The 26,813-nt window shown below is 36.6% G+C and overlaps 1 protein-coding gene across 1 annotated transcript in view; it reads left to right on the top strand.

Moving 5' to 3' along the window:
• Positions 1–2,876: 2,876 nt before the first annotated feature.
• LOC145670954 (uncharacterized) overlaps positions 2,877–26,813 on the top strand; it is an 81,631-nt gene continuing 57,694 nt past the window's right edge. The window contains exon 1 of the mRNA XM_081739586.1: positions 2,877–3,295. Within this exon, the coding sequence (XP_081595712.1) occupies positions 3,214–3,295 (82 nt within the window). The 5' untranslated portion in view covers positions 2,877–3,213. The remainder of the gene's footprint in view (positions 3,296–26,813) is intronic.

The raw sequence follows: 26,813 nt of genomic DNA, 5'->3' as shown, positions 1-26,813 counted from the left end.
TTTTTACTGAAATATATGTGAATAACATTGTTAATAACAGAACTGTATCTTGTTATTTTTCCGAGAAGAACAAGTAGAATAACATCTAAAATTTATGATAAAACTTAAAGAAATAGTTACTCTTCTTACAGAATCTGTTACAGTTACTAAAGAAAAATTCTTATGAAGAAATCCCCCCCGGGCAGTATTCCTTGTCTCGAAAGATTAGGTAGAACGGGAATACAAGATCATTTAGAATATTTTCTACCAAGTGCTGAAGGGCTTTAGGCAGAACGGGAAGACACCATTAAAAATCTCGCTGTTTTGGTTTTTAAAAGATTTTGAAGTCTTGTTTTCAAGTGCCAATAGAATAAAACAACATACTTTCGACAAGATAAATTTTCAAGCAAAGCACGCAACGCAAGATTGAATGGAAATCAACCTTTACGCGGTTGTGATCGTTAGAACAACGTTTGATCAATCGATTGTCAACGATTTCATCTCGACGTCACACCAAGCATGAGAAAGTCGACGCTAATTTGTTGTGTCTGAGGAAGGAAATTCAATGCAATCTTTCGTTGCATCAACCTATTTTAAAGTTTGTATTTAAAAAAAAAAAGCTAATTAAAAAGACGATAATAGTATAGGACCTTAATGCAAGATTTCACCCCCCAAATTTTTTGAACACCCCACTATGTTCAAAATTCTGGATAAATCACTGACTGTTGTTCACCTTAAACCTATCGTACCTGACTTGACAACACACTCTTCTCTATTTATTGTTATTTTATATTCTGTAGCTTTGGATGTTTGCTTTCACAACAACATTTCACTGGAAAATCAATTTAAAGTGTAATTCAAAAATATTCATTTCTCCCTAAATGCTTACCATATATATATACATGGTAAGCATTTAGGGAGCAAATGAATATTCTTGAATTACGTGTGTGGTTGTACGTGCGAGAATTGGAATAAATCCAATCCACTTGGCACGGGTTGAAATGAAATGATATCTTTCAGTTTAACTTCCCACGATTATGCCCGTTAGGTTAAGGCACATGGATGATTAACGCAAGAGAACGATGATGGAAGAATTGGTGGAACGAGAATGTGGAAGAAATGGGGGTACCCGAGAAAACCCACGGATTTAATGTTGTCCATCACAAACTAACTTGGGCTGGAATCGAATCAGGTACCCCACGCACCAGAAGTAGGCTCTTTACCACTGAACCACCGTGCCCCCTCTACCCTATACTCCTGCTGTCCCGAATGTCGATCAAAACAGATTCATTTTCAGTAACAAAAAATGTGTGATTACATTGTACGTGAAGGCAGGTGCTTAAAGGGCTGCTCTGTGAGACAGGCGCTTGCTAGAAAGAACCAAGCCAGAACACCTGAATAGAGTAACACCAAGCATCGTGACTTACACTATGTTGTCAAATTTTTCATAGACATCTGATTGGTTGCGAACTCCATAATAAAATAACTATTTTTTCTTCGGTAGTTCGTCATTCGGATACAGAAATAAATATCCATTATTTCTTAATTATTTTTATTCGTATAAGACACGAAACTTTGTGCCTACACTATAGAGCCGCTCCTGTGTTTGTTGTTTCTTCTTTCGAAGGTCACAAACTTTTCTGATATACTTAGGTTGGCCAGATGTCCTGCTTTTTGACCGGACAGTCGGACTTTTGGAAATTCTGTCCCGTGTCCGGCTTACTTAGTAGTCAAGCAGGACGACCATTTGTCCTGCTTTCCAGATGTCTCATTATAAATGTTGAACTTTCCATTATTCTGATGGCTCCAGTCTCAGACATTTGAGAATTTGCAAATTATTATCAGTACATTTTTGTAAGTTGTAAAGTAAGAAAAGTTTATAGGCTAGTTCCAAAATTTGGTAGGAAACCAAGATTTTGTTCTGTTGAGGTGTGCAACATTAAATCCATTGACATGGATGGATTTTACGAAGACTTCAAGGTGTTTCAAGAAGTATCAGCCTCAGATATGTTCAAGAACTGTACAACTATTGAATAAATGTATCTAAAACTTATCGAACGTGTGAAAATACCAAGCAAAAAAGGGTTTGAGAATTTGAAGGAAGTTGTTTCATATATACTTTCCATACAAAGTAGTAATTCTTACTGCGAACAGATATTTTCATTAATGAATGCTGCTTGAACAAAAGAACGCAACCGACTTAATATCTCCACAGTTAAGTCCGAACTTCAAGTTTGTTTCGTCTTTGAAGGAAAAATTGAGAATGGAACGTGCAGTGACACATTTTAAAAAATCTTGCAGAACAAACGACTATTGAAAGCCACTCGAGGAGCAGAGAAATACGAATGAGGTAAAAATTTTAACATGTAAATGTAGCTATTTGTAAATACAGCTTTCCCAGCTTGCTTGAGCCAGTGGCGGATCCAGGGGGCGCGATCGGGGCGACTGTCCTCCCCCCCCAGAAGGGGAAACTTTCTTATTTTACATGTAAATAAAACCCATCCAAGAGTTTGGAGCTCTTAAAAGTAGCTCTAAGTAGCAGTATTATAATCCACCGCCCCCCCAGAAATCCGGCCTGGATCCGCCACTGGCTTGAGCAAAAAATTCCTAAACGTAATTAATGAATTGAATTGTCATATGTGGGGATAAATTTTATTCATAAAGTCCGGCTTTCTAAGTCAATGTGTCCGGCTTTTTAATCATTGCCTTCTGGCCACCCTAGATATATTGAAGAGAAAATTGAAAACTGAATATGAGCATATAACTTTCAGTGGTCATTAAGAAGAAATTCCTTCTTCTCTAACACGTTTACGCAAATGAGGAAATATCTAGCTTATTAGTCATGTTGCCTAACAGCCCGCATTGGAAACCTCTGCAGTAAAAGACACCTGTGTGGGTTGGTTTATACTTTAATGGCTGGAAGGAGTAACTGTTTAAAATATTTGCTGTTACTATTAACGCACCTTCAATTAGACAAAGCACCTCTTCGAAACATATGCTAACATAAGTGTCCTCGAGTAAAAGAACTTTTTGTTTTAAATGACATTGTCGTGTAAGATGAAGTAAATATTTTGCTTTCGGCTATTTTTGAAACATCCGTCGACTGACGAAGTGGATATAAATGGACAGACATTTTTAAAAGTTCAGTGTGTAAATACTGTGCATGTGTATCGACGCTGTATTCACCTTGCTAACAAAAGGAATTTTGAATAACTGATTTTGCACTCAATCAAAATGGCATCATTCATTTTCTGCTGGCTATTTCTGATGCTCGTCATGATGATTATGTCTGTCAATGGCGAAATCAATGATACAGGTAACAGTTATCATTTGGTTTGTGTTATTATTGTTAGTAGAGATATTGCTTTCAAGGCTGTACTGTACATAGAGGACGGGATTTACCACTAAGCACACTAGGTTCAATAGGTCCAAGCTTAGGACTCAACGTTCTTAACGGTGCACATTGGACGAACATTTAATAAATAAAAAAAGACAAAAAGATTAAAAAAGGTTTAATAATAATAATAATAATAATAATAATAATAATAATAATAATAATAATAATAATAATAATAATAATAATAATAATAATAATAATAATAATAATAATAATTAGTGATTAGCAAATGCACATCCAGTCTTGGTCTTGGTCTTGCACTGGAACCTTTGGTCTTGGTTTGGTCTTGCTGCAAGAGTCTTGCAAGTCTTGCTTTTAAGAAATCTTATGCTTTTCATAGATAAATTTTACTCTGGATAAATTCTACAATAGTAACGGAAATACAATGTATGTTTCTAAATGTAATATAGTTTGCCTTCGTGTAAGTATGATGATAGTACAGGGTGCGTTCACAAAGTTTCAAGATTGGTCTCAGAATAACAAATGTATTACACATTTTTGTACAGCGATCTAAAAGTCTTCGAAATATGACCCTTAGGTATCAACACACTGCTGCCAACGTATTTTCAATTGTTCATAGGCTCCCTGAAAGTCTTCGCGTGCAAGGCTGTAAACAGACCTCGTCGAAGCCGCCTGGACGGCTGGAATCGTGTAGAATCGCTTCCCTTTCAGGTCTTTCTTGATTCGGGGGAACAAACATAGTCACTGGGAGCGAGGTCAGGGCTGTAGGGTGGATGCGACAGTACTGCCAAGACCTGAAAGGGAAGCGATTCCACACGATTCCAGCGGCCCACGCGGCTTCGACGAGGTCTCTTCACAGCCTTGCGTGCGATGATTTTCAGGGAGCCTATGAACAATGGAAAACACGCTGGCAGCGGTGTGTTGATACCTAAAGGTCATATTTTGAAGACTTTCAGTTTGCTGTACAAAAATATGTAATACATTTATTATTCTGAGACCAGTCTTGAAACGTTGTGAACGCACCCTGTATACAACATAAGCGATAACCTTTATTTTTTTCAATAGGTCACCACGCTTCACTATTTATAAGATAAATTACAACGTTTCATAATTTTTTAAAATATTTTTTAACCGATTCAATACTCCACTGGTTCCCAAATTGGAGAGACACATAAAAGAAAATCAAGGCGGCACAGTTTACTGAAATACTATGAATTGGTAAATTATTTTTACACTCTAAAGGCGTCAGATATTTTTTAAATATTCAACCAAGATTAGCTAATCTTTGTATTGAACAAACTTCCAATTAAATATTGAGATTTTATTTTACTGATTCCAATATGTACTCTATGGGACAGAAACATGGACATTACGCAAAAACGATGAAAAAAATATTGGAGACTTTCGAAAAAAAAGAGAATTAGCTGTGTTCAACGGAAAACGAATGAGATGTTAGAAATAGTAGCAGTAGGAGAGAAAAGAAGAATTTTAGATGTAAATAAGAGGGGGAAAAGGAACTGGTTGGGGCATTGGCTGAGGAGGAACTTTATTATGAAGGACATGATAGACACTAATATCTGCCATTTTCTACTACTTTTACATATCCCGGTAAAACGCCTATGATCTTCTGGTTCCAATTTTGAAAAAACAACTCCTCTGGCCCGCAGCCGATGGGGGCTGTATTTGGAAGTCAACACCTGTGGGAGTATCACCATTCATCTCAGCGACAGCGAGCACAATGGATTTGACACGAATATCGGTCATTTTCCATTATTTTTACATGTCTGGCAATGCTCCAGCCCCGGTCACTCCCGGCCCGCATATAATAGTGGCTGAATTTGAAAATCATCGCTAATGAAAGTATCACCATTGATCTCAGCGACCGCGAAAACTATGGATTTGACACTCATATCGGTCATTGTGGATTATTTTTACGTCTCGTGATCCTCCCCCGTTCCTTAGCTGATGGGGGCTAAATGTGAAAGTAAACGCGGTCTTGAGTTTCACCATTGAGCTCAGCGACCTCAAAAACTATGAATTTGACATTAATATCGGTCATTTTCGATTATTTTTACATGTCTCTGAATTCCCCCCTCTAGTGACCCAAGGCCCGCATACAATAGTGGATGAATTTGAAAGTCATCGCTAATGGTAGTGTCACCATTTATCTCAGCGACCGCGAAAACTATGGATTTGACACTAACATTCGGTATTCCTTCCCCCCCCCGTTGACCCCGGCCGGCAGCCGAATAGGGTAAATTTGCAAGTTAATGCGATTGGAGTTTTACCATTGATCTCAGCGACCGCGAAAACTATGAAATCGACACTAATATCGGTTATTTTCTACTACTTTTACCTGTCTCAGTAAACGCAACCCTGAGACCTCCCTGATTCCAATTTTGTCAAAAACGCTTCGCTTTGGTCTGGGACCTGGACAAAGGTATCCGTGACCAAATTTTGAAAACTTTCGGTCCACTCGTCTGGTCCACAGGTGGCACACAGATAGACAGGCAGACAAACAAACTCTTTATTTTATTTATATTAGAAAGGTGAGATCCACCGTTATTGTAATAGAGCGGTGCTTGAGCGGTTGATCATAGAAATTCGAAATCCGATGAGTGATAGGCCTAATTTTATAGCCTTGTTTTATTACAAGTTTAAACTCTTTAGTCAGTAGAGAAAAGGGCGTGAATCATGGGTCAGAGTTGATGACAATGGGTTTTGGTGGGTCTGTGGGTCACAGTGGGTGAGAGCGGTTCACGTTGGGTGGTGGGTCAGAGTGGGTCACGATGGTTGGTGGGTCAATTGGTCGTGGCTAAAGTTTTCATTGCCCAACGTCCTCTCTGAACTACAGTGTTGAAAATTAATCAGTGAAAATCAATTGCAATTGATCAATCAATTGAAAGTAACTGCTGTGGAAACCAATTGCAATTGAATTAATTGCCAATTAATTTCAATTGCAATTGAATGATTGAATTCAATTTCAATTACTTTCCATTGCAATTACTTTCAATCGATTGATTAATTGCAATTGATTCTCCTTTATTAATGGCCAACTGCAATTAACAATTAATCATTACTTACTTCAATTGTTAATTGCAATTAACAGTTAAATTTACAGGTTAATTGTTAATTCAATTTAAATTTGGAGCTCCTCCGTGGCTAAGCGGTTAGCGTACGCGCCCTTAGCACGGGAGACCCGGGTTCGATTCCCGGTGGGAGCTCATGTGGTTCGGATTCCACGTTAATCAGTAGGTCCACGTCTCACATAGCCTCGCTGCTGAAAGGGACGCTAAACTAAAATTCAACTCAACTCAATTTAAATTTGCCCAACACTGCTACCTATTCATATATCGTAATTGTGCTTATACTGATTTTTGGTGCTTTGTTTAATTTTATGATTTTTGCAAACTCGTAATACTTCATTTTTTGTTTTCTGCAACTTTATGATGTAACATTTTCATATCTCGATGTCAAACACATAATATCTAGTCATATACCGTAATTGTACTTATACTGTTTTAATATGAACTTATACTGTTATATGACTAAAGCATTTTAGTGAAGGGCGATCAATATTTTATTGGTTTTGGCTCAATATTTTGTAAACCTTGTTATATTAAATGCAAATAAAATTCAATCCCAGTCTGGTGCTGTAGGTCATTCACACATGCAAAGAAAACAAGGAAGTCTCATAATAATTTAAAACTATGTCTAGTTAAAACATTCTTCTAAATAGGAAATATAAAAATATGTTACGTAGCAATGTATCAAGGAAATAATAACACTTCCCACTTCACGTTATGAAGTAAGTCTAAAAATGTAATGGTAAGCGGAAGAAATGACGCTACCAAAACTAGGAAGAAAAGGTAGGTGGACGAAAAAGAGTTGAGAACTAAACAGAGTTCTGAAGTGACCGTCTGACTGGAAGGATCGACATCTCAAAATTTTCACTCGTCAAAGTCTGGGTGAGTACAATGCTGGTTATTAATTGATATCACACTTTATTATTCGACCTTGTCTCAAAATTCGTTTAATTCTTATCCTATCTTCAAAATTCATTATGACAGCTATTATAAATTTTAACGTAAGGCCTCAGCACCAGATTTGGGTAATTTTCTGATCTGATATCTCTACTTTTATTTCTACAATCTAATTCATCCATCTTAACTAATATTTGCTCTACCTAAAATTTAATGGTTAAGTTTATTATAAGAAGACTCTTCAAATTGCCCCCATGCTATTATGGTTATTAATACATTGAGTTTGTGTGTGGATAAAATTGTATATGTCAACGTCCGGATTCTCGGTCCAATATGTTGGCATATGTTATAGTGGAATAAGCGCCGAATTTTGTGGCTAGCGCCCGTGTTAGAAACACGTTATAGAACAATTTTCCGTTTAAAATATAGATATAGATCCCGAAGCCACACATATATGAGTAAGGAATTAAATCATGCAGAGAAAAATTACATGAAATATCAGATTTGTTATTATCCAGGATGGTGCTGATATATATGTTTGAATATGTGCATACCATTTCCTATAGAGAATTCTGTGGTAACTTACAACAAAGAAATATTACATATACATATAGATACGTTTTGCGTTCATGTTTTAGTTGTTTTTCATATGTCAGGCATTCTTAGGATATCGTATTGCGTGCATTGAAACAGGAAATGCTTATGTAGACATTAGCGTGTGCGAAGGTTATCTTGAAAAACGAAGTTAGTTTCAGTACAGAAATCACGTTCAAGAATTAAATATTATTCTTATAAAACTTATGAGCAGACGTAGGGTGAAATTAAGATCAGACATGGCGACCCCTCTATCTCTCTCCCATAATGTTTCTCTCAGTCTGGAACACCCAACCAAAATTCACGACCTATTGTAAATGTGTATAGCAATGTTTTTCCTTTTCCTAAATATGATCCGAAAGAAATGACTATTCAGCAATTCTTTTCTGCATTTGACGATACTATAAAGGTAAACAAATTATCCCCGGATGAGGCTAAATATTTAGTAATTACGTGTTTTTCAGGAAAAGATAAAGAAAGATTACGTGTTTTTATAAATAGAAAGCAGTTAAATTCTAAGTCATATGACACATTTAAGGAAGAAGTAAAAAAGTGTTTTAAAACACCGAAAGAGAATGTAGATATCTTTGCTAAAATTCAAAACAGAGTTCAAAAGAAACACGAGTCGGTACAGAGTTACATATACGATGTATTAGGACTAATAGATAAAGGAGCACCTACATTAACGGAAGCTCAGATTATTTCTATTTTGACAAACGGTTTGAGGCCATACTTTTTAGAAAGAGTAGGTGTGCAGCAATTTAATTCATTGGATGAGTTTATTCAAGGCTTGAATAATCTCGAAACGAATAGGTATAGGGTGAAAAATAGGAAGAAACACGAGCTTCATGCTAGACTAAATTCATCAATGAAAAAGGAGTTGCGTAAATTGGGAAAATTGCGTAAATATATGTCGTCGGATTCTGAAACATCATCAGAATCAAGTGAGGCCGAATTATCCGACTCAGATGAAGATGAAGATAATATAGTTTTTCGTCAAAATAGAAGATCGCGTAATAATATAAGATCTAGTTCGCAGGTTGCGAAAGTGACTAAACAGGACGACAATAAATTTGAAACTAGTGGATCGGAACGGAATAACAAAGAACATGACAAAATATCGCAGGCAATGGAGAATGTTCAGAAACAACTAGAACAATTAACGTTGAAAATGGAAAATTTTGAGGATACACAAAAACAATGTGAGGAAACTAATGTCCAGATAACACAGGGAAATAATTCTGCGAAACAAAATTTTAATCAGAACAACAGAGGTTTCCATAGAGGAAATTTTCGTGGAAATTTCAGAGGAAATTCGAGAAATTATAGACAAAATAATTATCAGTCACAAAATAGTGTTGGAACAGGTTCATATAGAGGCAAAGCTTTTAGGGGTAAAAATAATTTTAAAAGTAGAGGTCGAAATAATTACTACCCACAACGGTCATTTGCACCCCAGATGTATCAAACTTGGCAATTACCAGTAGTTAATGACCCTAATTGTATGTCACAGGGAAATCTGTGCATTCCACAAATGGTACCAGTACAACAAAGCTTTCCCCAATATGTAGTTCCTACTTATCAAAATATGCATTGTTCAAACGCAAATGCATCTCAAACGCAAGGTTTAAACTGAGTTCATCCGTGCATGACGGCGGTGCATGTTCGGAGAATAACAAAGTACAGCCTAATAATCAAAACCGTCAACAGAAAGATAATCTAGTCACATATAACGAATGGCGTAAAAATGCTAGAAAATCGAAAAAGGAATTCATTCAAGTCCCTTTAAATATAGAAAACGAAATAGCTAAGTTTCCTATAGACGTAAATTCTAAGACAGTTAATGCTATTGCTGATTCTGCTTCTACTATCAGCATCATAGAAAAATAATTGTTGCCCAGAAATGTAACACTTATTGAAACGCAGACTAAAGTGTCGGGTGTATCCCAGAACCCCGTAATTATAAAATATATGGCAATTGTTCGTTTTTGCATTAATGGAAGGACTTTTCACCACAAGTTTCGTGTCTTGGAACATTTTAAACCGAAAGTGTTAATAGGAAACGATTTCTTAATATTTCACCAAGCTAACTTGTGTCTAGGAAAGAATCTTTTAACGTTAACTAGGTTTGGATTACCACCCAAGAATACAGAAATTGATGTAAATAAGGAGCATAATGTGTCGAATTTCGTATTCTTTTTGGTTGAGGAAGCTCTTGCACCTAAATTTGTTGTAAAGAAAAGATCTATGCTACCAGCGAGATCTAAGGTTATAGTTCCACTTACATTAAAACAATCTAGGTCACATAAAGAAATTGTTCTTGAACCGAATCAAGAATTGCCGGAAAGGTTAGGAATTTTAATTCCGAGAGCTCTTGTGTCAGATAAGTCTCCAGTTATTGAAATAATAAATCCATTAACACATAAGGTAGTATTGAATGCTAATCTTGTAGTTGGTAAGGCAGAAGACGTATATATTCAACCGACAGATGTTATTACCGCATTAGAAGATGACGATTACATAAATTATGAATTTTTGGAAGAAGGTCAAAGGTTATTTGATGCTTCAAAATTGAAAATAGGAGAAAAAGCTAGTCCAGAATATAAACAAAAAGTAATAGATTTATGTCGGGAATTTGCCGATATTTTTACCTGGAATTCAAATAAATTAGGCCGTGCGAGAGGATATCAATACAGGGTGCAACTAAAGTCAGAGTTACCTACCTCTCGTAAACAATATCAAATTCCGAAAGCCTTGCAATCAGAAGTACGTGAATACATGAATACTTTAATTCAGCAACGTGTTGTGGAAAGGTCTAATTCTCCTTTTAATTCGCCAGTGTTATTTTTGAGAAAACCATCGGGAAAGCTGAGAAAAATAGCTGATATGCGACTGTTGAATTCAAAAGTGGTTCATCATTCCTTGGCCTTACCACCTATACATGATATAATTTTTTCCATGGCTGGACATGTTTGGTATGTAAATTTGGACGTCTCTTCAGCATACTTTAATATCGAATTAACACCAGATTCTCGTCCATATTTTGCCTTTTCTTTAACGTCACTTGGGACATTTCAGTATTGTGTTACTCCCCAAGGATTTGTAAATAGTGGTGCTGTGTACAATAGATTCATGTCTATGGTGTTGGCCAACCTCCATCCAGAAAACATAGCCTGTTATGTAGACGATTTATACATTTTTGACAACTCACAGGAACAAATTATTGAGATTTTAAGAGATCTATTTAAACGTCTTAGAAAATCAGGACTTAGAATTTCACTAGAAAAATCTCAATTTTTATTTCAAGAAATTTTAGCGCTCGGACACAAAGTGTCGCGTTATGGCTACCAAATCTCAGATCGGCTGTTAAAAGCAATTGAAACTTATTCTGTCCCAAAATCGACGAAGAATGTTAGATCGTTTCTCGGTTTGTGCAATTTTGTAAGGAAATTTTTACCTAATTACGCGGAAGTAGTACAAAATTTACAAAAGTTATTAAAAAAGGGCGTAAAATTTAGTTGGGACTCTACTCACCAACAGGCATTTGAGACATTAAAGAAGAAACTTTTGGAAGCAGCAATACTAGCTCCTTACCGGCCAGACAAACCTTTGTGTTTATGGACAGATGCATCCAAAGTAGGAATTTCTGCAATGTGTACGCAGTGTACGGACGAAAAATTACAAGATTGGACTCCCATTGGTTATTACTCGAGGCTTTTGACACCAGCAGAACAGAAACTTTCAACAATAGAACAGGAATTGCTAGCCGTATTAGCCGCAGTAAAGGCATTTAAATATTATTTAATAGGAAGGCATTTTTATTTGAAAATAGACAACCGAGCATTAGTCTACCTCAAGACAGCAGCTAATCTACCGCCCAAACTACTTCGTTGGAGTTTAATTTTGTCGGAGTATGATTTTACCCCTGTTCATGTTCGCAGTGAGAATAACCCTGTAGACTCGATGAGTCGCATTTCGGTGGTTCCCCCACAACCGGGAGACCTGTTATTAGAAGATTTGGACGAACAGAGATGTTTAGTAAATTTCCAAGCACCCGAAAATATTGAAGAAATGCAGAAGACGGACCCTTATTTTGGACCCATACACAGATGCTTATAGGAAAATAAGCAAGGAGAAGACTACAGGCTCGAACGGCAAGCTAGAGCATTTCAATTAATTGATGGAAAGTTATACAGTGCACATAGATTTGGAAATATCACGAAGCATTTATTGTGTATTCCATTCAAAATCAGAGATGAAATTTTTAACTTATTGCACGCTCATCCGTCAGCCGCAGCGCATGCAGGCCAGTATCGTACATATCAATTAGCGCTACAAAAGGTGTATTTTTCACACATGCGCAATTACTTTCGTCAGAAAATTAGACAATGTGTTTCTTGTCAAGTGAATAAAAGAGGAAGCCAAGTAGCTACTATTAAACCTCAAATATTTCCAAAAGCGGCCCCATTTTCAGTAGTCACAATTGATCAATGCGGCCCCTTTCCAACATCTTCTACATATCGTCACAAGTATATTTTAATTATGTGTGATGCGTGTACAAGATATGTCATAGCTGAAAGCATACCGTATTTAACGGGAGACACTATTGCGACTGCTATTTATAATAAACTCATCTTAAAGTACGGGGCACCATCATCTTTAATACTAGACCGTCTTCCATCTCATAAATCTAAGATCATGTGAGAATTAGCAAAATTATTGGGAATAGAATTGAAATTCATTCCAGTTAATTCACATTATTCTCTCAATTTGGCTGAGAAAACAAGTGACACAATTCAAAGAGCTTTACGTCACTACATCAAATCAACTGGAAATAATTGGGACATCATGTTACCGCAAATTGTGTTTGGATTAAATAATTTGAAGAATCAAACTACTAAAAATTCGAGTTTATACTTGCTTCATGGATTTGAAGCAAAGATTGTTTTTGATCTCCAATTTAATACTCCAATTCAAGAGGAAGAAAATATCGAACGGATGGAAACGATGCGTCTCGCGAGAGATGATGCCTATCAGAATATGTATAAAAGTTATCTCAAGCAATTGGAGAAATACGAAAACCTTCATGCGCAAACACAATTTCACCCAGGACAAAAGGTGCTCATTCAAAACGTGACAAGACATAAAGGAATACCAGCAGCATTTGATTTCCGTTATGACAAGCAAGGTGTGATACTATCACGTTTGCCCAGCTCAAACAAATATCTTGTTTCTTTTAAAAATGCAAAAGGAGCTGATATCCAAGATGAGATAGAAGTACGTCGATTAAAGCCGCTGCAATCTTCAACAGCAAATGAAAATGCGAACAAAGGACAAGAAAAGACAAACGTCATCCTTGAAAATATGCAACCAGTGAAACACAGCATAATTGTGCAAGAAGAAGTCTATATCTAAATTATGAAAATAACTTAAATAACATAATTAGTGAAATTCATGAAAGAAAAGAGTAAGTTAGAATATTTTTATTTCATTTCCTTTTCCCCTCTGTAAATACGGTTTAAGTTAGGTTATATGTTGGTGTGGTCTATTTGTACTAAATAGTATTCTTTGTGGGTGAGCGAGTATAAGGCGCTCTCCTAAAACTCAACCAAACCTTAAGCTAAAAGCTGCAAAATCGAGCTGCGGAAATGTAGTTCAAACCTTCATTTTTCGAACATTGAATACGATTTAGTACTCTTGTAACATTGTGTTGTCTCTTTCATCTATCTTTGGGGTAGAATAGGACGTCATTTCGATTCGAATCCCCTCCCATTCCCCTCCCCCAGAATAAAATTTTCGTTAGAGACATTAGCTAAAACTGATATTTATATATACATATACATATTGCATTTTAGATTAATTAATGTTATATTTTTTTGCATTAGTAAAGTACACAACCTATTATTTCGTTTTTCTCCTTTTATTTCAGGCAACATGAACGAAATCATTAGGAAATTGATCATAGCTTCAATTATTGTTTTCGCTAGTGTTGATACATACGCAAGTGTGCACGATTTAATTGAACATTCTCAGTTAACTTTACAGAAGTTCGGCGTTGCTATTCATAAAATTGGACTTTCGATTCAACATAGTGACCAAATTTTCGTTCCTTTAAGGATACATTTTGATTTGAAATTTGAAACAATACGAATTAACCATTGTTCTAATTCACATTTATTTGCGAAATCTTGGATTCAAAACGACACGACATTTTACGACCAATTAGCGAATCTCATTCCATGTCATTTCATGTTTTCGGAACAAAACAACACGTTAGCATGTGAATCTAAGAAGAAACGGTCCATATTCTTCTCAGCTTTATCTGGACTTTTAAGTCTTGGCTTTTCATCATATAATTATTACGAAACACAAAAGTTAAAGCACGTAGTTAACAATCTTAAAAATCACGATCAAATTCTCACTACTGAAATTTCAAAATTGAAGGCAGATTTTAAGAATCAAATGTCTATACAACATGACACTATTTTGGTAATACAATCGGCTCTTCATGAATTAAAGAAAGACATGTTTGAACAATATTGTAACCATCTGTCCTCTGATGCTTGGTTATTGGCTAAACAAGCTTACGAAGCTTCAAAAGATGAAACCTTACGTACTTTTAGAGATGTGCTATCAAATAAATTAACTTTTCGAATTCTAAATTCTATTCATGCCAAAGAACTTATTGCTAATCATTCTTTACTCAACTATAGTGTGTTTCAAAGAGACTTAGGTTTATTTTATACTATTACGAAAACGCTTCTTTTAGAGTATAATCCCAACATTCATACGCTATCTGTTTTATTAGACATTCCTTTAATTCTTTCACAAAACATAAATCCTTTATACCAAGTAACCAATTTGGGTTATTTATCACAAAATCGTATTGTTTCCTTCAAGCTTCCAGAACATGTATACTTATACCAAGATTCTCTTCACTTAATAGAAAAAGATCAGTGCCATTGGATTTCTTTCTTGTTTCTTTGCTACACTAATCAAATGTCGATCTTACCTAAAGCGAAATGTTTATCAAACTTATTGTTTCATAATTCTACAGAATTTTGTGAAATGCAAACCAGAGAAACAAATGCTAAGTTTATTTTCAAACATACTCCTTTGGGAATATGAACAATGGAAAACACGCTGGCAGCGGTGTGTGATACCTAAGGGTCATATTTCGAAGACTTTCAGTTTGCTGTACAAAAATATGTAATACATTTGTTATTCTGAGACCAGTCTTGAAACATTGTGAACGCACCCTGTGTACAACATAGGCGATAACCTTTATTTTTTTCAATAGGTCCCCACGCTTCACTATTTATAAGATAAATTACAACGTTTCATAATTTTTTAAAATATTTTTTAACCGATTCAATACTCCACTGGTTCCCAAATTGGAGAGACGCATAAAAGAAAATCAAGACGGCACAGTTTACTGAAATACTATGAATTGGTAAATTATTTTTACACTCTAAAGGCGTCAGATATTTTTTAAATATTCAACCAAGATTAGCTAATCTTTGTATTGAACAAACTTCCAATTAAATATTGAGATTTTATTTTACTGATTCCAATATGTACTCTATGGGACAGAAACACGGACATTACGCAAAAACGATGAAAAAAATATTGGAGACTTTCGAAAAAAAGAGAATTAGCTGTGTTCAACGGAAAACGAATGAGATGTTAGAAATAGTAGCAGTAGGAGAGAAAAGAAGAATTTTAGATGTAAATAAGAGGGGGAAAAGGAACTGGTTGGGGCATTGGCTGAGGAGGAACTTTAATATGAAGGACATGATAGACACTAATATCTGCCATTTTCTACTACTTTTACATATCCCGGTAAAACGCCTATGATCTTCTGGTTCCAATTTTGAAAAAACAACTCCTCTGGCCCGCAGCCGATGGGGGCTGTATTTGGAAGTCAACACCTGTGGGAGTATCACCATTCATCTCAGCGACAGCGAGCACAATGGATTTGACATGAATATCGGTCATTTTCCATTATTTTTACATGTCTGGCAATGCTCCAGCCCCGGTCACTCCCGGCCCGCATATAATAGTGGCTGAATTTGAAAATCATCGCTAATGAAAGTATCACCATTGATCTCAGCGACCGCGAAAACTATGGATTTGACACTCATATCGGTCATTGTGGATTATTTTTACGTCTCGTGATCCTCCCCCGTTCCTTAGCTGATGGGGGCTAAATGTGAAAGTAAACGCGGTCTTGAGTTTCACCATTGAGCTCAGCGACCTCAAAAACTATGAATTTGACATTAATATCGGTCATTTTCGATTATTTTTACATGTCTCTGAATTCCCCCCTCTAGTGACCCAAGGCCCGCATACAATAGTGGATGAATTTGAAAGTCATCGCTAATGGTAGTGTCACCATTTATCTCAGCGACCGCGAAAACTATGGATTTGACACTAACATTCGGTATTCCTTCCCCCCCCGTTGACCCCGGCCGGCAGCCGAATAGGGTAAATTTGCAAGTTAATGCGATTGGAGTTTTACCATTGATCTCAGCGACCGCGAAAACTATGAAATCGACACTAATATCGGTTATTTTCTACTACTTTTACCTGTCTCAGTAAACGCAACCCTGAGACCTCCCTGATTCCAATTTTGTCAAAAACGCTTCGCTTTGGTCTGGGACCTGGACAAAGGTATCCGTGACCAAATTTTGAAAACTTTCGGTCCACTCGTCTGGTCCACAGGTGGCACACAGATAGACAGGCAGACAAACAAACTCTTTATTTTATTTATATTAGAAAGGTGAGATCCACCGTTATTGTAATAGAGCGGTGCTTGAGCGGTTGATCATAGAAATTCGAAATCCGATGAGTGATAGGCCTAATTTTATAGCCTAGTTTTATTACAAGTTTAAACTCTTTAGTCAGTAGAGAAAAGGGCGTGAATCATGGGTCAGAGTTGATGACAATGGGTTTTGGTGGGTCTGTGGGTCACAGTGGGTGAGAGCGGTTCACGTTGGGTGGTGGGTCAGAGTGGGTCACGATGGTTGGTGGGTCAATTGGTCGTGGCTAAAGTTTTCATTGCCCAACGCCCTCTCTGAACTACAGTGTTGAAAATTAATCAGTGAAAATCAATTGCAATTGATCAATCAATTGAAAGTAACTGCTGTGGAAACCAATTGCAATTGAATTAATTGCCAATTAATTTCAATTGCAATTGAATGATTGAATTCAATTTCAATTACTTTCCATTGCAATTACTTTCAATCGATTGATTAATTGCAATTGATTCTCCTTTATTAATGGCCAACTGCAATTAACAATTAACCATTACTTACTTCAACTGTTAATTGCAATTAACAGTTAAATTTACAGGTTAATTGTTAATTCAATTTAAATTTGGAGCTCCTCCGTGGCTAAGCGGTTAGCGTACGCGACCTTAGCGCGGGAGACCCGGGTTCGATTCCCGGTGGGAGCTCATGTGGTTCGGATTCCAAGTTAATCAGTAGGTCCACGTCTCACATAGCCTCGCTGCTGAAAGGGACGCTAAACTAAAATTCAACTCAACTCAATTTAAATTTGCCCAACACTGCTACCTATTCATATATCGTAATTGTGCTTATACTGATTTTTGGTGCTTTGTTTAATTTTATGATTTTTGCAAACTCGTAATACTTCATTTTTTGTTTTCTGCAACTTTATGATGTAACATTTTCATATCTCGATGTCAAACACATAATATCTAGTCATATACCGTAATTGTACTTATGAACTTATACTGTTGCAAGATGTACTTTATATATATACACAGTGGCGTATCTGTTTTCAACATTGGAAGGGGGAGGGGCAAGTAAGACCGTTTCCTCAAATATTTGTGAAGTTGAAAAACAATCCTGTGAAGGATCAGGGAGCAGAGTTATCTTCAACATCGCGACACTGGCAGATTTGAAGCTTATTCTGGGGAGGGGGACATCAATTTCATCTCACTTTCCTTTGTGGTAATCGGACAGAAATCATCATATTTTATCCAAAAAACACATTTCAAATCGGATTGTTGGGGGGTTCAGTTTTACCCCAATTCCAAGATTGGAGGGGACATATCCTCCTCATCCCCTCCGGGATTTGCACCAGTATATATATATATATATATATATATATATATATATATATATATATATATATATATATATATATATATATATATATATATATATATATATATATGGATAGAGAGAGAGAGGTACATTTGGAAACTACAGTTTTTGTATATTTGTGTTATCTCTTGTCAGTGTTACCAACACTATTTTGTATTAGGCAAATCTTTAATTCAAGATTCGCCTATACTTTCTCTTGTGTTAACATCTGTAAATTCCAAAGCCTGAGGTTATTAATCGAATTTTGAATAGGCGAAAGTTGAAGTCACCTAATCTTCTGGTACACAGGATGCGATTTTCTCTGTTCCTTTTCTCAGTGAATTGCTTCCTTCTGCGTACCTACACCCATTTATGTATTTAATTAATGGAGTGGTTTATCTAGGTAGTAGGTATCATCTAGAAAAAAAGCATAAAATGCTTTTAGAAAATAGCACAAACAGTGTGGCAGCCTTTATGTTTGAGTAGACTTATTAATACATGCGTTTACATAATTAATTGAAAATGCCTTCTCTATTGTCATATATGCCTTTTATGTCACAGATTTTCACAAAAAAGTGTACTCTTTTAAAAAACTTAAGCCTACACCACTAATGTTAGGTATTTTCAGAGATTAAAAGAAAACGAAATTCAAAGAGTCACTTCGATCCATTGTAGTGTCTAAGTGTGAGTATGCGGAGCGTTCATTGTACTATATTAAACCATGTGATGTAATATGTAGCAGTTAAGATGGACATATTTAATATGACGTTATAAACAAGTGCAACGTGTGTCCTTTGTCTTCTTGAGAACAGAAAAACACACAGCACTATAAACATTCTTTTTATCACTTTCTTATCAGATAAACTTTATTGTTTGATACATTTTAAAGGAACTTATAAAAAGGACATGTTTCGTTGTTTTGCGTAAACATTTATCACAAAACCTTGACAAAAGACATTGTAATATACGTAATATTCTATTATGCATTCAATTACACTATCAACACTTATTTTCAGATAGAATAGTACTGCAAATTAACATTTTTTAAAAATATATAGCTATTATTAGGCTGAATTTCCAAGTAACAATTCTCAGTGGCATCTATTTCATTAATCTAAAACGAAACCGCATTCAGACTTGCACGATAGCAATTGCAATGAAATTGGATTCTCATAGCAATCAATCAAGAAGAATAAAGCAACACTACTATTAAATTGATGTGCGCATAAGATGGATGAAATGAAATTTCTAGCTTAACGTCCCACGATTATGCACTAAGCCTAGGTGAGGCTTTGATGATGATAGTGAATGGTGAAATGAAACAGGTGGGAGGAAACGGGAGAACTCCGAGGAAATCCACGAACATGGTGTTTGTCCACCTCAAAGTTCACTTGGTGCGAGCTAGGATCAAACCAGGGGTTCTACACACCAGAGATGAACTCAGCCACAGGGGTCCACTGCACACAGAAGGACCTTTAATACAGGTCCGTTCCGTTTGCCCATTTGCGATAAAAGATCATAGAAAATTAATGAGACGTACAGTCCGCAGCAAAAAACCTGCAACATAAGCATGTAAGTTTATTGTGAAACTACGCCTAACAGCGCAGGGAATCAACATAACGTCTAAGTGGTACGAATCACGCCAGGAGAAACCTCGGCGTCCTCCCCTGCGCACTTATTTTGGAGCAAAATACTCCGTCGTTTCACAATAAACTTACATGGTCATGTTGCAGTTTTTTTTCTGCAGACTGTACCAGTATGCACGAACCGAGAGCACTGTTGTTTTAACCCTCACAAGACAGTTAACACTTGCCGTCAATTCTGTATAAGGTTGAATTTGCTCCAAGTACTACACGATTATTGAGAATCTAAAGCAAAGTTCCCTTTGTTCCAAAAATGGACGTTACGAAAATGGACCAGCAGAAGTTTGAGTAACGTTGTGTCATCAAATTTTGTGTAAAGCTTGGCAAATCCGTTTCTGTGACATGAAAATTTACAAAGGTCTTATGGAGAAACTCAAAAACGGATGACAATTAATGTGAAGAGTCTCTCATGAGGTCAGGTCGTCAATTGAAGATGAGAATGATCAGTAGTAAGTTAAATTAGAACACGTTTACCGTCCATCAAATTTTAACACTGGATTTGGACATGAGAAAAGTGCTCACCAAGATTGCTCCAAAGAACTTCCATGTCACACAGCAGTCTTCATTAATAAATGAATTTTTGGCAGAAAAAAATCCTGTGATTCCTCAGTTTCCCTATTCGCCGGCTTTCACTCCGTGACATCTTTATATTCCCTTTACTCAAAACCACTAGAAAGTGGTTTATGTTTGTATGTCCAATATTGCTACCAAGAATGGGAACGATTCCTCCATCATTGTGTAACTGCTTAAGAGGACTATTTGAAGGAGACAAGATTGATTTGTAAAATTAATAAAATTCATCGTTAACAGAAAATATCTCATTACTTTTCTTGCACACCTCGCATTTCAACTAAAACGTTCAAATTCTTGCTTCTACTTTTATGTATATATATTGTTTGTATTATAAGTTAAAAACAGTATGTAGTTACTGTTACCGGTGCTGTACAAAATATAGGACTATATACTTTACAAACCGATGTATGTAGTTTACAATTTTACTCTGGATTCGTATTGTTTCGTGTATGTACAAAGTGTTAATGAACTATACCAACAAACTTTAAGAGGTGATTCCTTACACCAAAGTAAGAGAAAAAGTTGATAGGCCTATGGACCTATGGCGAAAAGTGCATAGTTTCAGAGCTAGGACTGTCCAAAATCGCGAAAAAGACAAATTTCAAGAAGCCCTATTTTAAATTCGAGAGACTGTGGATGGTGGTCCTTATCAGCGTAAAGGAAGTCACGCATAAGCAATCCAAAAGTGCATATTTCATTAATGTTCAATGGGTGCACAGATTATTCCCAGACATGCCATCAACCGAATTTTGAGATATGCTCTGACTTTATGATTGGTCCAAAGTAGGCAAACGATAAGCTTTGAGAGCAGTGAACACGGACATGAGAAAAGTGCTCGATGTCGGAAGTGCGATGTCGGAAGTGTTAAGGATCGTCAGCAGCACGGTTTCTCGTACTCGGGAAAACGCATGGTGCGATGTTTTCTTAACGCTTATAAGTGAAGTAACCGCGAAATATACCGTGACGAAATACATATCATCAAACGTTTTTCCGAACACAAAGAAACATGGAGCTGCCTGTTCCTAACAATTCCGACTTCCCTCCGAAGCATTGGATGTCCATTGTTGTCAAGGTTTACCTCCTGCCTACTTTGGACCCTTCTTGAAATCAGAGTATATCTAAAAACTCTATTGAAAGCATATCTGAGAACTACACCATGTAGGGAATACCCTCTACACCTATTGACAATTGATGAAATATGCACTTTTGGATTATGCATGTGTGGCTTCCTTTACGCTGATAAGAACCACCATCCACAGCCTCTCGAATTCAAAATAGGACCTCTTGAAATTTGGCTTTTTCGCGATTTTGAACAGCCTAGCTTTTAAACTATGCACTTTTCGCCACATGTCCATATGAACTTTTTTTTTTTTTTTTTGATGTGAGGAATCATCTCTTACAGTTTGTCGATATAGTTAATTAACACCCTGTATATTATAAACACGACATGGCAATTAAAGCACGAATTGTGTTTTTTGGTATTGTATTAGTATAGAGGATAAGAGGAATAGGTAGTAGGAGCAGAAGTTTGGTAAATTTTAGAAGGCCTAAGTAAATTAATGTTAAACAGTAAACAAAGAAAGTAAATAAAGAAAAAAACAATCCTATGAAATTAAAAGAAAATTACCGTGAAGTTTTTAACTTAATAAAGTAAGCCAAACGCTGAAATAAAGATAAGTTCACTCACACGCTGTATAAGAAATATATTAGTATAATCCCCTAATCCTCACAAATTCCAACAAGATGTAGTTACCTACAGTCTTACTTTGCAGGAGAATAGTGATCTAACCTGTGCTGTGGTTACGACTTGTAGGCTACGAGTCCTACGTTCTTTTCATTTTCTTTAATAGATCACTAGCGTAGGAGACCCGGGTTCGATTCCCGGCGGGAGCTCATGTGGTTCGGATTCCACGTTAATCAGTGAGTCCACGTCTCAAATAGCCTCGTTGCTGAACGGGACGTTAAACTCAAAATCAACTCAGCTGATAGCAGTAATGAATTTTGCTTCGCCCTTCTTCTAGAGAGGTTGAGTTGATTTTGAGTTTAACGTCCCTTTCAGCAGCAAGGCTATATGAGACGGGACCTACTGATTGACGTGGAATCTGAAACACATGAGCTCTTGCCGGGAATCGACATGAATTCAGAAACATCGAGGACAAATAAAATTCTTCCCTTCCTACTACAGAGGGACTCGAAAACCTCATGATCGTGAGTCTAATAATGATGTCAACCCGCTCGGCTCGAGCTCCGGCTCTGCTCGGTTTAACTGAACCAACAGCTCCAGTCGGTTCGGTTGAGATGAGCCATCAGCTCGAGCCGGCTCGGTTGGAATAAGCCATCTGCTCGGTTCGGTTAGGCGCAGGTGAGTCGTCGGTTCGAGGCGGCTACGTTGGGGTGAGCAATTGGCACGGCTCGGTTTGGTCCAATTGAGCCGAGGACTCGAGCCAGCTCGATAGGGTGAGGTGTGGACTCGGCTCACTTCTCGGTTTGGATCGGTGGTGACTGAGCCATGAGCCGAGCCGCTCGAACCGTTGACAACACTACAGTCTAACACCTCAGACTGCTCAGCTACACTCACCGGCTTCCACTGGGCCACTGCGGCCCCTAGCTTTGTAACAGTTTGTAATAATATTCATTATCTTCATCCTTGCAATCAGCTATCGAGTCACGGTGATTAAATTATTCATAATATGTATTTTATTTATTTATTTACTAAAAGATTTACGATACAGCCAAAAGGTCATTATTTTTGTAAAATGTTTATTATTTTCATGAAGCAAAGAGTGAATATTCTACTTGGGTTTAGAACTATCGCTACTACACTTTTAATTGAAAACTAAAGGTTTGTGTTCAATATTTCTGTCTGTTTTCTACAAATTACTTGCAGAGATTATTCGGATTAAATGTTTTATTTTAGTAATGTTTCATTAAAGTTTAGTCATATGTTAATTACTATTTCAAATATTTATAAATTTCCCCGTCCGATTAGGATAATGATTAGAAATGAAGTTTCCTCTGTTCATAAAATTCTTGATAATTGTAATACTTTATTTAAAGAGTGTAATTCTGGATTATTTGGAGATATTCAAATAAACTAGAATGAAGACGATAATACTAAGCAATATTATTAGAACAAAACATTGCTGTTTAAGAAATGGACAGAATCAAGCTTTTCTTAAAAAAGGGGAAACTAGGGTATGGGATTCGAACTGATGTTCGTGGATAAAAACAAAATTCTTGGGAGCGCTAACCGTCTACTCTACGAAGGTATGTTAATGTTCATGCTCTTAGTAAACGCATATTAGAAAATCACTACCACAAACTGCCTGATCGCTTCGCATATTTTGTGGCTTACTTCGTTTTATTTATTTGTTTAAGTATAAGATGTTTAATAACTATTATTATTAAAGCTGTGCAATATGTATAGTAACTAACATTATGAAAGATTTAAGTTGTATTTCTGATAAAGCATAAAATTCTCTCTCTCTCTCTGTAAATTTCGCCGCGCGTTTGCCACGCTTACGAAAATGGAACTTAGAATTTGGCGATGAGTTTCGGAGATTTCTTTTATTAATTATAACTTCTTTATTTCTTAATTTTTTTACAGAAATATTTTTTGGAAATATTAATATGTGGTTCCCTTTTTCTGCATATTTCTAAGAAGACCTATAAGATTTTCTATCATAAGAAAGAGATTTATTTCTATTTATGTAATTTTGAAAGACATGCGACAGAAATTCTGGACAAAAGTTTAATTTCTTTCATGTACACTCCATTCCTAGATACAGGCAAAACAACTTTCCTCCATTTTATTGTTCTTAAACAAATCACCTAATGACCCATACCTTTGGTTCGGTCTTACTTCTTAGCTCTAACCTTCATGTGTCTCGATTCGTTTTATTTTACTTTTCTATTTGTGCTCAAGAATTAAAAATGGTTCTGCGTGGGAATCTATCCGTGGATAGGGATGCACGCGAGACGAGACGAGACGAGAAATGGAAAAGTCTCGTCTCGTCTCGCAGCCTCAAATGTTGGTCTCGTCTCGCGTCTCGTCTCGTCTCGCAAACGTGAAGTCTCGTCTCGCGTCTCGCATAAAATTTTGAGTCTCGTCTCGCGTCTCGCGCGAGACTTTCTCGCATGGTCTCGCATATATTCTGGTCAAAATTTTGCAATGTGTTATTCTATGGCTGTTAATGAATGATGATGTGATATTCTGTCCGAAAACAGGTATTTGACCTAAAAGTCCCTTGGCAAGCTGAATCCTTGGTGGTATGCCACTGCTTTCCATGGGATGAATATTCATAACATCCTAAGGAGAAGGAACCTAAAGTTCAACATGGTATCCGAACTTGTGTCCCCCTCCGCTCCAAATTAAAAGAAAAGTTGTGCTGGAATTTGATTTCTGGACCATTAATTTTCGTCAAATTAACCCTTTCCGGTACCCGGCTTTTTGGGCTATATTTTAGACTTTCAGTCAAGCAGCTACTGCATCGTCACTATTTATCCTAGGATCATGCTTCATACCTCATTCTCTTCAGAATGAAGCGTGCTTTCAAGTGGTACCACTTGTATGCTCATACCATATACCAGGAGCGGGAAAAATGATGTCAAAGGGAAAATTACGGAGGGAATTTTTTCTCGCACTTTGGGCCTCTGTGGAGCGGCCCTGTGTGAACGTACGCACCTAAAAAAAAATCTGATAAATAGTACTTGGTACACTAAATGTGTGTGCCAAATTTCAAGTTTCTATCTTGAATATTAAGGCCGGAAGAAATTTTATCAGGAATTCTCACCATTCCCCAAATTACCGTAAAACACCATGATCTCAGGTAAAAAAATTTCCTGAGACATCCCTAATTACCCTAGGGTCATGTTTCGCCCATCATTCTCTTCAGCTTAGAACTGCCTTTCAGGCGGTATGACTCACATGTCTCCATCGTGTATCTAAGGCGGGAAAATCCCGAAAAAGGGATTTTTGGGTCTAAATATCCTTTTTTTCAAATTTTAGCCCCTCTGGACCCCCCTGTTTTAACGCAGAGATCTGAAAAAATCTGATAAATACTACTAGGTGGGAAGAATGTTTATGCACAATTCCAATTTTCCAGGTGCAAAAGTAAGCCCGCCAAAAAAATATATACTGACAATGTCCCATATACAGAGGGAAATTTTCAAACATTCCCTGAGACATCCCTAATTACCCTAGAATCATGGTTTGCACATCATTCTCTTCAGAATAGAACTGCCTTTCAGGCTGTACCATTCACTTGTCTCCAGCATGTATCTAAGGCGAGAAAATCCCGTGAAAGGGATTTTTTGTAAAAATTTTTCTTTTTCAACGTTCAGCCTCTTTGTACCCCCATGTTTCAACACAGAAGTACGAAGAAAATCTCGTAAATACTCCTCGAAGCCCGCAAAAAATAATACCGAAAATGTCCAAAATTCCCCTATACAGAAGTATATTTTCATAAAAATTCCCTGACACTTCCCTAATTACCCTAGGTTCATGTGTCGCACATCATTCCCTTCAGAATAAAACTGCCTTTCAGGCGGTACCATTCACTTGTCTCCATCATGTATCTAAGGTGGGAAAATCGCGAAGAAAGGGATTTTTTTGGTAAAATATCCCTTTTTTCAACTTTTTACCCCTCTGGATCCCCCCTGTTTTAACGCAGAAATCTGAAAAAAAATCTGGTAAATACTACTCGGTGGACTGAATGTTTGTGCAAAATTTCAATCTTCTACGTGTAAAAATAAGCCCGCCAAAGAATAATGAACATAGACCGGCCCCGCAATATTAAAAGAAAATATATATTTTAGAATTATGATGTCATCACCTCCTATGTCTCGACGCAGGAAGGTGTGAAACCATACGTAAGGTCTTCTACAATGTCTCTGGACTTGAAAAACAGAAACAAAACAAAAACGGTCGAAAAAGCTCAAATAGGAGAGTTATAACGCAATGTATACACGACTCCAAAAGTGCATTACCACCTGCAATTCTCCTTTTCCTGCAATAGCAGGCAACCCAAAAAGCTCGGCGGTTGGGTTGGTTGCGAATTCGAAAGGCGTTGGACAAAACCTCAATTTAGTCACAAATATATCAGTGTGGCAAACTGCAAATAAGGGAATAAAATAAATTGTTAAGAATGACAATTTTATTATTGTGATGGAGTTGGATGACATCAAAAGTTACAAAATGACTTACTTAAGCAGTTAAAACAAGATGAATGATAAGAAACAGATATCAGAAGAAAGCATTTCTCTCTTTCCCCCCGCCCCACCCAAAAAAAGAAACTCATAAAAAGAAAAAGTTACATAATATAAAAGTTTCATATAAAAGCCTAACAGCACAAAAACAAATATCTACACGAAACGAAAAAGAGACAAACACAGAATAGGGGACACCAGTGGCGTAGCAGACTTGCGGTCTTCCCATGCAAGATAAAGAGACAAGACCCTAGTTGTAAACCCCATTGTTATAATAATAATAATAATAATAATAATAATAATAATAATAATAATAATAATAATAATAATAAAATAATAATAATAATAATAATAATAATAATAA

The sequence above is a fragment of the Thermobia domestica genome, chromosome 1, assembly GCF_964235325.1.
Source record: "Thermobia domestica chromosome 1, izTheDome1.hap1.1, whole genome shotgun sequence".
In the NCBI taxonomy this organism is placed as follows: domain Eukaryota; kingdom Metazoa; phylum Arthropoda; class Insecta; order Zygentoma; family Lepismatidae; genus Thermobia; species Thermobia domestica.
The sequence above is the reverse complement of the archived record's forward strand: the minus strand, read 5'-3'. Positions and strand labels throughout refer to the sequence as shown.